At 35.7% G+C, this 14,827-nt stretch overlaps 1 protein-coding gene across 1 annotated transcript in view; it reads right to left on the bottom strand.

Annotated features, from left to right (window-relative positions):
* Positions 1 to 14,827, bottom strand: part of SLC7A11 (solute carrier family 7 member 11) — a 74,325-nt gene that overhangs the window by 46,010 nt on the left and 13,488 nt on the right. Inside the window, exons 4-5 of the mRNA XM_023226007.2 lie at positions 9,202 to 9,327; positions 4,996 to 5,095 (exon numbers count right to left, since the gene is read on the bottom strand). Of these exons, the coding sequence (XP_023081775.1) occupies positions 4,996 to 5,095; positions 9,202 to 9,327 (226 nt within the window). The remainder of the gene's footprint in view (positions 1 to 4,995; positions 5,096 to 9,201; positions 9,328 to 14,827) is intronic.

Raw genomic sequence — 14,827 nt, 5'->3', positions numbered from 1 at the left:
TTTTAAATATTTAACATTGAACACAGAATTATGAAAACTATAACAATACTTATAGTAAGATGAAAATATATAACAACTAAATACTCCCATAAAACATTTTTCTATTTAGCCATATTTGTAGAGTTTTTATCACATGTCAGAAATAGGCAAGTGGTAAGCCCATAGTCTCAAGGAGCTCATAGTTCATAGAATCTCCCACAGAATAGTGTGATACAGTGCAGATCCAATACGGAGCAAGCACATGGGAGCCAGAGGGCAGGTCTAGCCCAACCTGGTAGGTCAAAGGAGGTTTTCTAGAGGAGGCATCACCCAGCTTGAACCTTTAAGAATTGCTTTATCTTACCCTAGTTAGGTGGTGTGAGGCCATTCCAGACTGAGAATAGCACACGAGCACAAAATTGTGTCAGAGGGGTTAGGCACAGGAAAACGAGCGCCCGTTTAGTATTCTGCAGTACAAGTGTGACAGAGGGATTACTATAGAAAGAGCCAAACATATGAAGGCAAAGACCTTTCTACCTTTTCGTTTTATATGCTTAGAAAATTTTTGCGAAATAAAAAAATCACATATTCAATATAATCAATATAATCTTCTGTTATCTTATTGTTATTAAAAGTAACCTTTTATATAGGTATGCAGGAACACAGATTCATAGGTACAAATTCTCTAAAATCTAAAATCAAGTGGCTAGAATATTAGTTCATCAGCTCTTAACATACTTTAAGTATCTCCCCAGCTAAAACAAAGATGAAGAAACCTGTAGTCAGGCCTCTGAGCACAAGGCAAGCCATCACATCCTCTGTGACTTGCAAGTATATACGCCCAGATGGCCTGAAGTAACTGAAGAACCACAAAAGAAGTGAAAATGCCCTGCCCCGCCTTAACTGATGACATTCCACCACAAAAGAAGTGAAAATGGCCGGTCCTTGCCTTAAGTGATGACATTACCTTGTGAAAGTCCTTTTCCTGGCTCATCCTGGCTCAAAAAGCTCCCCCACTGAGCACCTTGTGACTCCCGCTCCTGCCCGCCAGAGAACAACCCGCTTTTGACTGTAATTTTCCTTTATCTACCCAAATCCTATAAAATGGCCCCACCCCTATCTCCCTTCGCTGACTCACTTTTCGGATTCAGCCCGCCTGTACCCAGGTGATTGAAAGCTTTATTGCTCACACAAAGCCTGTTTGGTGGTCTCTTCACACAGAGGCATATGACACCTGTCTTGCTCCATCTTTTTAAAACCATCTAAATTCACAAGTAGTCAGTTGATGTTCAAGGTTAAAATGTCTACAATTTTAAGGACTGTTTTAAGTAGAAACAATTGAGGAGCTGACAGAACTGTAGCAATAACGGTGATCTAAAAAGTCAGCAGCCAAAGAATTTTTTAATGACTAGAAAATAAGTTTCTATAAATAGAGATTATAGTTACACCATGAAAGCAAGTGACAATCAGTACTTAGATCTGGAATATGCACTCTAAGAGGGGTTTGATGTGTTTGCTATAAGCCTGAGGCAATGGGAAGTAGTGGAAGAGAAAAGAAAAAAAACACAAGCACCCCAAAAAACAAACACCACCACCAATGAAAAATCACAACACCAATAAATATTTCTAGGCTTCTCAGGTCAAAAATAGCCAGTTCCTTCCTAATAGTTGTTTTAGAAAGTAGTCTTTTCCAACAATGTTAAAGCAAGAAAGAAAATATTTATGAAAAATAGAACAAAATTTCATATGTTTGCCATAGCTCCAGGGAGTAGAGAAAAGGAAAGGGCTTGGAGCAGGGTGGTGGGTAGGAAGGAGAAAGCTTCTTGTTTTAGTCCAAACATTCACACATCCTGTGGGAAATCCACCTTTATGTTCTAGTCTCCAGGAATGAGTCCATGATATTCTCTTTGGTTTACAACACTTCAAGGCCTCTAGAGAATGCTCATAAGATCTATTGTTCCATCTTTTCCATGATTGTGCATAAAAGGTACTGCAATGCTAGCAAAGCATTCCAATCCCAACTATGTGAATTATTTTTAAAAGGAGCTTCTTCTTTAGATTAGATTTGACACAATAGTACAACATAATCCCAGTAAGTGCTTTACAAAGACTAAATCCATTGAGGATAGGATTTAAAAGGAAGAGAAAAAGACACTGAAAGCGATTTTCTATCACACAATTGAAAAAAAAGAAAACCCTACCAAGCAATGTTTAGCTTTGGATCAGGATATGGGACTGAGTTCCCCAGGGCCACAAGGGGGACTGGCAGATGTATTTCTCTGAATGCAGACCTTGGCAATATTATTAACATTGTTCTGACCCAACTGTGTGACCTGAGTTAATGATTTATTTTCCCCTACTCAAGTTTCTGTGAAGTAGCTTTATCATCCTAGAAAGGTTCTGCATTCCTCAGAGACAAAAGCCTCCTCTATTCATATCCCCACCCTGGGCTTGGTGGTATCTTTTTCCATGCTAGCAGAGCAAGGTCTCCAGAACAACAATGGTCTTGCTGCTTTTACTTACAGGCTAACAGGCTGGGCGGTAAGCTCTGATGACAATAGTTGTTTTGCTTCTGACTTACTCATTTTCAATGCTCTCACCTTTTTTAGGGGGGTGTCAAACTTGTTACAGCAGCAGCATAGGGAGTGGAGAATCATTTACAGTTCCCCACTGATAATTCTACAACCCAGTCTTGTAATTATATCTTGAAAGCAAGGGAAAGGTCAGAAAGGCAGGGATCACATTTGGCAAGTAAATAAATGCCCCTCTCTTTGGAATTCTTTTAGGCTCCATTTTGTTTCATTAACATCCAGATAATAACTTTTCCTCTAGAACTCCACACCAACAGACTATATTTTTTCTAAACACAGCTTCCTTTTTCTGAGACTGATGACCATAGATTAACAGCCAGATTATTTCTGCGTCTTCACAAAGCAGCATTCAGGTAGCACAACAACCTGTTATAGAAACAATTACTTATCTGTCCCCTACATAAGCCACTTGTATCAGATAACATTCCATTTTAAATCCTGGACTTATTTTCCAATACTGTGATTGAACCCTCAAGGAAATAAAGAAATCAATGGTTTCTTGGTCTTTCATATAAGGAGTAGACATGAGGATTATATGGGTAAAAGTATTAAAAAAGGTTCATGTAAACCCCTTTTACCTTGTAATCAGAGTAATATTTTGGGGTCAGCATCAATAAAGTTAAATATTAATACGATAATTCAAAATGAAAAGGGTCTTCATCCATGGAGAAATTCATTGGCCCTCAAAAGCCTACATAAGCGGAGAAATTTTGCTCTACATAAAGCAAGTGACCTGAATTTTTAGTTCTGGCTATTAGAAAAGTAAGGAGGGCAAAAGAATATTTTAAGATTGCATGGGAACAGATCTATGGTACTCACAGGCAAAAGAAATTTCATTCAACAGAATTAATCAAATCTCCCTTGTGACTATCTTCACATTCCACACTCGTGATTGCATCTTGCCCGGCTCCCAACACTTGGCTGTAGCTGAAAGCTTTCTCTACCTCCCTGCTTTGCTCTGGTGTCTCCCAGTGACCCTCCCAGTAGCTTGGCTTCAGCCCCAGGGCACAGAGCTCTGATCCAGGCTGAATAGCCATAGAACAGTTGATTCTGCTTTAACCCTGTGATCACGCTCAGTTCTTTTGATGTCTAGCACCACATTGAGCTTCAGACAAAAGCAAAAAGACTTCAAAAATACTGAGTGATTCTAAACTAATGCTTACATATAATGGTTATAAAAATATTCTGGGAATATACAAATATTTTACACTGATCTCCTTAGAGCTATAATCTTCTAACAATCTTCAAACGTATTTTGCCTCAAAGGCCATGTTAAAATTTTAAGTTCCCATACTCCCTAATTATCCTCTAATACTATATTTTCATAATTCAATGAGATTAATAGGGTAAACACTCCATTCATTTTGAAATACATCTATGTTCCACGCATTGGCTAGAAGGTAAGATCTTAAAAACTAAAGAAACAAAAGGAATTATATTTGTGTTGGAAATGCATTCATATAATTTTTGAGCTAGTATAATTTCCTAATATTACATCATTCTCACAGCTAAAGCTGTATAACAATGAGATTTATAGATAATTTAAAAATAAATATTGCCATAATTTACCCCAAAACAATGAAATTTAATCTTACTATAATGATTTTGATAATTAAATAATACCTTGTAGGTTTTCTTGCAACCATCATCTAAACTAAATCTTACAAGGTCAATAAAATTTACTGAAGAAAAAGTCCCACTCTTATCCATGATTACCAGTTTTCAAGTATCTGAACAAACAAGGTACAAATACAAAGTTTTAATGCCTTAACTAGAAAGGTAGGTATCACAGGTGGACATACATCAAAGGAAATATATCTGTGGCATCATGATTTTAATCATCTTTATTTTTTAAATTTTCAGATGTTGGGGAAATTTTAAGGAACATGTAAGGTCCTTTTAAATGTAGACTGTCTAGCAGAGTTGACTGCATTATCTTGGTTTCTCTTTCTCTGCCTTTAGATTACCATTACCTTCTGGGAATGTCATACTTATTTCTACATCTGAGTTACTTCTCTCAGGAGAAGCTGGAAAAAAAATCAATTAATCACTATTTGTAAATACCCTTGGAGCTTCAGCTGAAAGGCCTTTTGACAAGCAAAGTATTATTCTCTAGTACCTTGCGGCATTATTATGTCCTTACTGGTACATACTTATAAGTAATTTTTTATTGGATCTTAAGACCCTGCATTTGTTTGTTTTTTATGACATCAGGTTAAATCTAGCAGTCATCTTGACTAGAAACCTGTTATGTTTGTGTTGTCATGTGCAAAGTAATTGGCCTGGTGGAGGGGACAATACCTTATTGCTATTATGTGGATTATGCCTATTCCCATTTGCCTGGCACCCTGGTTGGCACTTAATCTGAGTGCATAATGGGATTAATGAACTACATAAACCACCAGATCTGGAGCTATCGACTTACCAGCCAGCATATGCGTACATTCCATAATAAAAAGCCAGTGGCAACCGCGTAATACTTGAATCTCTTCCTGAAAAGGCGTCTTTAAAGTTCTGTGTTTGACCTGTAATTAGAATAGACTGATTTTAGGATTTTTCCGAGAATTGGTTCTTATTCACTCTTAACCAGAAACGTGGGGGTGTGGAGAACCATACTGTTTTAAGTATAGATTTCTTACTCTCTGTTGATTACCATCTTTATCAATGCTGTACCCGTTCTACAGAAGGGGTTCCAAAAGTATATTGATCATTAACACTATTTCACATTTCTCTTTTAATAAATGTATAACAAAGATGAAAACGTCATTGAAAAACAATCCTCTGTTTGAGGATGCCTCTGTTGTGACCATAAAAGAAGACTAAAGGGTTTTCTGTAAATTATAATCTTTATGAATACAATAGAATTCTTAAAAATGAAGATAATGTTTTACTTGGCAAAAAAATGTGCAGAGGTAGCCAAGGTTCTACCCTTAATGAGGAAATGGAAATAAATCCCAGGACTCCTTTCCTACACAATTTACCATTCTGCTTTCTGTATATCCCACGTTGTTCATTAGAAGCCTACCTCCTAGAACAGAAGTTGGAAAATCCTGAGGACCATGTCTGCCAACCCAAACTGCAAGACTTTTTTTTTTCTTTTTTTATTATACTTTAAGTTCTAGGGTACATGTGCACAACGTGCAGGTTTGTTACATATGTATACATGTGCCATGTTGGTATGCTGCACCCATCAACTCGTCAGCACCCATCAACTTGTCAGCACCCATCAACTCGTCATTTACATCAGGTATAACTCCCAATGCCATCCTTCCCCCCTCCCCCCTCTTTTATTTTTTGAGATGGAGTCTCACTCTGTGGCCCAGGCTGGAATGCAGTGGCACGATCTCAGCTCACTGCAACCTCCACCTCTTGGGTTCAAACGATTCTCCAGCCTCAGCCTCCTGAGTAGCTGGGATTACAGGTATGCGCCACCATGCCCAACTAATTTTTGTATTTTTAATAGAGATGGGATTTCACCATGTTGGTCAGGCTTGTCTAGAACTCCTGACCTACTGATCTGCCCGCCTCCACCTCCCAAAGTGCTAGGTTTATAGGCGTGAGTCACCACGTCCGGCCACAATCGTTTCTTGCACATAAAGCTTTCTTTACATATAAGTTAAAAATGCCTATTTATGAAGTACTGCCCATTCATGAAGTATTGCCTGATTTCAGCCTATAATAGCAGAGTTGAGACCATACAGCTTGAAAAATTGAAAATATTTACTATCTTTTCCTTTACAGAGAAAGTCCACTCACCCTATGACCCTGTCCTAGAGAATGACATGTTTGTTTTCCTAGAAATATTGAAAAGATATTATAATGAATTCTAAAATGAATAGGTTTCAATAAATTTTGCAGCAACATGTGAATTGAACACTTTTATTCATCACCTTTTTCTCTATTTTGTGAATCACAATGGAACTTTTTCTTTTATATCTTTTGAATAGTTTTAAAAGTTAGAAATTCAGATTCACTTTAGTCAGTCAATATTCAAGCTTAAGCAGAAAAAATGTTTCTACTACCCAAAGAAAATATCAAATGAGATTATCCAAATGGGAAGTGAGACTTCGTTTTAAAATAAAACTTCATGTAAATAAACATAAGGGGGACAGCGGGTGGATGATGTGTATGAGGCACTCTCTCTTCCAAGTCAAATCTCAGTTTTTCCTGCATTCATTACCCAGGCACAACATATATATAAATATAATATGTGTGAGTATGAAGACCAAAAATGGAGAATGTTGAGTTATATACTAAACAATTTTTCCATCAAAGTAAATGATTCCCAAACATAGCTCACTTTTTAAATGATACGATAAATTCAGAAATGCCCATTTTACTAAGACATCGTTGTGTCCTTCCAGAAGAAAACTATAAGTAGTGGAATTAAGAGAAAAGCGTCTGTTGAATATTCTTTTATCATAATCTGTGGTCTCTTTGGCATAAAGGCACAATATTTCTAAGAGTACAGCACCAAAAAATCAATAAGAAAAGCCAAATTCTGTAAAGACTGGGTCACAAGCACAGATCTTCAAAAGTGCCATTTTGAGAATATTACGAAAGAGAGGTATTTTGTTTCTAGAATTCAGGAATATTTTGGCTATATAACAGAGGTCTCATGAAGATTAAAGTCAATATTCAAAGGAAAGTTCAACAAACCCTCATAAGTGAATACATTACATACAACTACTTTCAGGATATGATTAGAATAGAAATAAAAGCACAATCTGTATTAACAAAGTCTCTTACTAGAGTTTCAGATTAATGTGAAAAATGTGTGATTATGTGAGAGATAAAGAAAATCACAATTTTATAGTAATTGAGCAAATACATCTGCTAACAATGGTCTCTAAAATGTTAAAATTTACATTAAATGTGGTAATATTCTCAGGGAATTTCTCTGTTGGGTGAGATCTCTGAATAAGCCTGTCACATTAAGCATTGATATCACAATTATTGATTAAAGTATCTCTGTATTGTAGCCACCAAAAACAACTCAAGATATATCATAACCTCTGCTCTCAAGGAGTTTGTAATACAGTAACATTTGAGCAACCAAACCCTTCCTCATATACATATATAAATACCCGGTAAAAACTGAATATAGTCTATAATGCTACCTATAGTGTCTTACATTACACCAAAAAGAAAAAGAAAGAAAATATATCTTAGTTTCAAGTGATAGCATATAATCTTTTCCAAACTAAGTTTGGAAACTTAGTTTCAAGTGATAGCATATCATCAAGTGATAGCATATAATACTAGCATATAGTATTAAAGAACGGCCAATGACCCAGAGTTTCTGCACTTTTCAAATACTGAAGAAACTCCTTACAGAAGACTGAAGAGTTAGCTCAGAAAAATAAAGCACTAACAAAACAAATTATTGTGCCTACATTCCTAATGAATAAGATAGAAGTGAGCAGGCTAGCTCTGTGGAGGCCAAGCTGTACTAGACGAGCAAGCTCCTGTATTAGAAGAGAAGCTCCTGTCTTCTCTTCAGAGCAAGCTCTAATGGTCAAAATCTACACTGTGTTTATTCTGCGTTGGCTGCAGTTGCCGGGTTTCATAAAAGCATTTCCGCCAGCAGAGCTCTAAAATCTCCCGTTAGGCTTATTAAATGGGCAACAACAGCTCCCTTTCCCAGCTCCAGAATAGCTGATCTTTCAGTGTTTGTCATCGTTTAATGCTTCTACCAAAAGTGATGATTTTACCAAAAGTTGGCATTTCCTTTTGCCTAGTGCAATTCTTCTGCAACATCATTAAATTTCTCTATAAATTCCCTTTCTTGGAACAGACAATATCAATGTAAACATTAAATACTTAACATGCCCAAGTTATGTCATTCCTTTACAATTTCTTCTCACTTTCTTATTTCCTGCTATATTCCTGTTGCTAATTAAATAACACATGTGAATCTCTGTCCTCCAACGATTTCCACTGAATTCAAGAAACTGCATGGGCCTTCTTTCCTAAAACAACTAAAACTCTAAATATCACCTCTCAACTTCTTTTTTTAAATTAAATGTTAAACTCTATAAAGCAAGTAATCACAGAAATGCAAATTTTATATCAAAAATAATGTAACAATAAAAATTAAGTTTTTACAACTATTTTATTGTGATATAATTTTGCTGTTTAGGAATGCTGTTCCAATACTGACTCCTCTTTTGAGGATACCATTCTCAATTTAAAAGGAGTAATAACCAGAAAGGCAAAGAATTATTGATCATCTTTTATTATTTTCCAGATACCTTTTTCTCTTTAATTTTTATTACTGTTATTAGACAATTTTAAAGTTAAAAAAAGACATATTTATCTGTAATTAAAACTAAATTGCAGTTTTTTTTTTTTTCCACTTTGAGTTTTCACCTCAAACCATTACACCTAGAAAATTCACTGATGCCTTATTTTGTTGCTTGGCCCAGTCTTAATCCTCTTTCTGCCATTCAACTGTAAAAACCAACTCACTCACAATGTAGCAGCCTTTCAAATCAATTAGATGACAATATAGACTTTAAGTTCCACAAGCGGAGACTAATTAAGGATTCTGCTAGTACAAGCAAAAGTTAGTGTTAAAAAAGACCAAAAGCAGATGAGTATTTTAAAAAGCATTTACTTTAGTCCATACCTTTAATTAGCTGCATAACTCCAGGGACTATAATTATCAGAATTGCTGTGAGCTTGCAAAAGGTTAAGAAAATCTGGATCCGGGCGCTCCAGCTGACACTCATGCTATTTAGGACCATCACTACAGCTGCAAACAAATAGATGAAGTTACAAAAGGTGAATCCTCAATGGCACAAAGACATTTTAGGTCCTTGTTACTCAAAGGGCAATCTATGAGGCAGCAGTGTTGACATTACTGTTTTAGAAATGCAGAATCCCAGGCCCTTCCCCAGACCTAATGAATACAAATCTACATTTCAACAGGTTCTCCAGCTGGTTTCTATACACATTAAAGTTTGAGAAACGTGGCTAAAACCTCTGGACAATAAGAATTCTTCTCTTGTTCTTTGTATGTAAGAGTGGGCATATATTGTAGTACTCTAACAATCCTATAAAAATGTCTTCTAACCAAACCCTCATTCAATCAGATGGCTGAATTTGACTCTCTAGCTTGATGTGGCAACTCTTTTCTGTCTCCATGACGGTATGCCTGCCACTGTGGATCACACTCAAGAAGGGGCAAGACATGTAGAAGTTGGCTCAGATCTTATTTTTCATTTTCAGGACTAGCCTCAGGCAGCAGTTTTCTTTTGGTTTTCTTCTTTCTAATTAGCATGTCAAGGAGCAACTTTCAACCTACTGTACAAGAATCGTTTTTCAAGAAATGTTTTAGGACTTGAGCACAATATTCTAAGTGATGAGTCCTAAAGACTAACCAGTCTAGGATGCACATTAGGTTCAAGCCAGCAGAATTTTTCATTCTTACTGATGCTATCCACAATTTCCCAAGCAGCAATAACTATCCACCTTCGACACCTTGTGGACCATGAAAACCTCAAGGATAGAGCAAGGGTTATTCATCGCTGTATTGCTAGTATCCAGCTCCATGCCTGGCCCAGGTAGCTTAATACATTTTTGTTGAATGAATGAACTGGGTCCTCAGTCAGAAAGTCTAAGGCACAAGGGAAATGGTGATGCTCTAAGACCTTTCTCCCCTACTCTGCTGGGATGACTGAAGTTATTCTAGACAGTGGATTTCAACTTTATACTCTTTCCACAACCTTATGGTCAGTTTTAACAACCCAAAACACTACTTTATTCCTGACATTTACAGTTATTAACTATAACCTTTATATTTATAAAGGTATATTCTCCCTAAACAGATATTAAAAATGTAAAGATATTTCTCAAAGAAAGAAACAAAACTCCTACAGAATTATTATTATTCAAATTGCAATTGGAAGTTTTCTTATGTATAGTAATGAGTCTTCCTCACAGTTTTCATTGCCTGATATAGTTACTAGCCCACTTCAGAATTTAACAATCAATGCAAATGTTAACAACACATAATCTTTAAAGGCAAAAACATGGAAATAGCCTAAACCTCCTAAGGAAGGCTAATTAAGGTATATCATTTTAATAGGTTATATGCAGCCACTTAAAATTATGAGGCAGTTAAATATTTATTATAAGAAAGGATATTCATGATATATTACTGATCAATACAGCAAGTTAGAGAGATGGATGGAAAGAGGAAGGAAGGAGGAAAGGAAGGAAGGAAGGAAGGAAGGAAGGAAGGAAGGAAGGAGAAATAGAAAGATCTGGAAACATATTTATCAAAACATCAACAGCAGGTGTATATAGGAATACGAAATAATTTTCAGTTCTTTTAAATTTATTTTTAGGAATAGTTTAATAAATTTTATAATGAACATATACCTTTTTGGTGACTATAGTTTCAAATACTGAATTGTATATGTGAAATATAGTTAAATGTTCTCACCACAAAACAAAACAAAAAAAAGAGGGGTAACTAAATGATATGATAGATGTGTTAACTCACTTGATTGTGATAATCATTTCACAATATATATATAAATAAAATCATTACATTGTACACCTTAAAATTATAATTTTATTTGTCATATGTACGTGAATAAAGCTGAAAATTTTAAAAAGTAAATGAAGCAATAAAATACATTTTGTTTTTGGAAAAAACTCCAAGATGGGAAAAATAAGGGACCAGAAGATCTCATACAAAGTGGAACAGGGGGTTACTAACGAAGAAATATTTCAAAGGAGTAATTATGAGAATGATCAAAAAGGCCAAACCCCTGAATAAGCTACAGGGGCATCTAAGGGGGCATATTTCATCTGTGTTGGAAGTTGAAAACATGAAGGGATAGACAGGTCTGTCGTCAATCACAAAGTGCATTATTTTATCAGAGGAATCACAAAAATAAAATTATTTGTGTCTCCCCAATATAAGCACTTATATACGGAAAATGTTAGTGTAACTCTGCTCCCTACTCCATCATCCAGTGGTTCCTTTCCTTTTCTACGCAAATGACTGTGTGATGAGTCATTATACGATAATGACTATTGTTTTAATTAAGGAGATTCAACGTGGGTGTAAAAGTGAAAAAACTGTCTCATGTGGCCACCAGCAACAAAAGGGCAGTGTTTTCTTTCAAATAGGGCTCCTAAAACCCAAAGCACTCTGTATTTATGAAAGTTCTTTCCGCAGTAGAAAAGAACTGTTATATAGAGAGAAAGAGAGAAAAAGAAAGGAGAGGAAAGGAGAAAGACAAAAAGAAAAAGAGTCAGGCAAGGAGGAAGGAAGGAGAGAGTGAGGCCTTCTTATTTTTGGAACAACTAGCCATCTATATGTTTGAAAATAAGAAAGAGGTTTTGTTACTTTCATAAAGAGTATAAGTACCTAATGCCTATTGAAATATTAAAAAAAAAAAAAAAAAAAAAAAAAAAACCTGGGTATTTGGGATTTTAAAAAACACTTTGTAAAGTTTTCTTAGGCAAATGGAAGACATAATCCAACAGATACTATGAATTGATCATCTCACCCTGCTTTCCTCTCAGACAGCTTAACAAAAATTCTCATTAAGATGCTAGTATACTGCTGGTGGGAATGTAAATTACTATAGCCACTATAGAAAACAGTATGGAAGTTCCTTAAACAACTAAAAATAAATCTGTCATAGGATCCAGCAATCCCATTGCTGGGTACTTGATTGTGGTGATAGTTTCACAAGGGAATACATATACATCACGCTTTATCAAACTGTACATTTAAAGCATGTATGGCTTATTGTATGTCAACTACACCTCAATAAAATTTTTAAGAAAAAAAAAGATGAATTTTTTTCAAAGGGTTCTCAAAGCCCTGCTTTATCTGAGCATCCAGACATTGTACTCATTATTTGGTACACCAAATTCCAGCTGAGATGCACCTGTACTACCCTGAAGGCACAGCTTAACAAGTAACAAGGCAGCCAGTGAGAGGCACAGTGAAGCTTCTCCAGTGGCTATAACTGCTGTTTCATCATGTGTCTTTACAGTGAAATTTATGTCTATGTATGTTGCTTATCCAACAATATTGAAAAGGGATTTGGGATTCACTAAACGCAAGAGCTTTCTGAGTTTCTGAAACAAATAATATATACTTTTAAAAAATACTACCTGCCCACACTGCAATAATGAAAGAAATCTGAGCCAGTTCTCTGGTCCTAGTTTTACTTCCTTTGAATAACAATTTGCTAATTTCACACATGAGGAAATAATTATATCAGTTTGGGCATTTTTTGTGTGCTTGCCTTAAATTTTACCAAAATAAAAATACAGGGATATATAGTTTTTATTTACTTATTTATGATGCAGTTTCCTAAGAACTGAAATGTGGCAATGGAAGCTATGTCTATAAATCCTGGAGATAAGAAATACATATTTGAAGGAAGCTATATTTGAAGGGGATGTTTAGGGGAATGTTAAGGACTAAAGCTGTGATTTAAGGACTGGCAAGTATCTCTCTCTGCACTGTGTAATTCAAGTCTATCTTTGGGTTTTGAAGAGTGAGATTACAGAGTCTAGATATATTGGGTTTTCTCCCAGGTTCAGGTTCTTCTTGGCTTCTGAATTCTGAGTACTTCGTGCTAAACTGATAAAACATATGGATACTGTGTAAGTATATTACATGTTGAGATAAAGTGAGTTGTTTCACTGCTGTTTTATAATGGCTGCCTGCATTCCTTTTATCTTTTTATTAGCATTCGTCTCCTGGATGCATTAATTTTAGAGAAGATATGTAGCAACAAACACTTTAAAAAGCAGAGTGACAGTTTATATCTAGGATCTCACTATTGGGAATAAAAATGCTAAGCGATATATAAATATAAACTATTATTTCATGGCAGCCATTCTACAAAGACTTTACATGAATAATGTTATTTAATCTTCATATCTCTATGACATAGTCATTTTATAGGCCTTATTTTTCAGATGAGCAGCTGAGACTCAAGATATTATTTAACTTGCTTATGTTTGCATAGGTAGTAACAGTGAAGGTGAGTTTGGAACCCAGGTAATCTAACTCTGGAGCCCACACTTTTAATTAGTTCCCAGGTAACAGTGAGGAAGTAGTTCAAAAGACATACATGATTCCATTAGTGTACCTAGTTCTTTTAAACTCGCGATGGCTCTTTCTCTCTGCAAAATTTCATATTTATGTTAGCTGTGATTTCAGGACCCTTTGTTTCCACATTTTACTTGTCATCCTCCAAAAGTATATGATAGTTGTTCTGCAGTATTTGTATATTTTAACACTATATATATTTACCTAAGGATTGGTTGTGTTGGTAATTTACTTATGGTAGAAAAGAAGTAGGTATAGCCAGACTTCAAAGATATAAACAGAGCCACTTCATATGCTATATTTGAAGTACTAACACAGAAATAGTCCTAGATTTTCTTTTATGTAATTTAATGGTGCCAGGAAAATATAGATTTCAAAAAGAATATAAAGTAATACATTTGTAGAACTGGCTAACTTTTTTCACAATACAAACACAAATGTTATTTTGTTTGTTCCTCCCAATTACTTTCAAAAGTTTGAGAATCAGGATGGGGCTCTTAACTCATCTTTATTTTACATAGATAAAATAAACTAGCAAGGAAATTGGTATTCAACAATTGACGGTGTTAGGGATGGATCTGGGACTAGATCTCATATCTTAAGGAGAATATTTTTATTATAATATTCTGACATTCAAGTGTATCATTATAAAGGGTTCAATTTCAGGAAAACAGAACAGATACATATTTTAAATATTGAGCACACTTCAATGCTTATTGAATCTATAAAAGCAGTGAAAATTCATGAACTTCTACAGAAGGTGAAGAAAGTAATTACAGGTCGGGTGTGGTGGCTCATGCCTGTAATGCTAGCACTTTGCGAGGCCAAGGCGGGCAGATCATGACGTCGGGAGATCGAGACCATTCTGGCTAACATGGTAAAACTCCGTCTCTACTAAAAATGCAAAAAAATTAGCCAGGCATGGTGGCGGGCGCCTGTGGTCCCAGCTACTCAGGAGGCTGAGGCAGGAGAATGGCGTGAACCCGGGAGGAGGAGCTTGCAGTGAGCCAAGATCATGACACTGCACTCCAACCTGGGCGACAGAGGGAGACTCTGTCTCAAAAAAAAAGAAAAGAAAGAAGAAAGAAAGAAAGAAAGAAAGAAAGAAAGAAAGAAAGAAAGGAAGGAAGGAAGGAAGGAAGGAAGGAAGGAAGGAAGGAAG

This window comes from Piliocolobus tephrosceles, chromosome 3, assembly GCF_002776525.5.
Source record: "Piliocolobus tephrosceles isolate RC106 chromosome 3, ASM277652v3, whole genome shotgun sequence".
Lineage (NCBI taxonomy): Eukaryota > Metazoa > Chordata > Mammalia > Primates > Cercopithecidae > Piliocolobus > Piliocolobus tephrosceles.
Note: the sequence above shows the minus strand (reverse complement) of the source record. Positions and strands in the feature narration are given on the sequence as shown.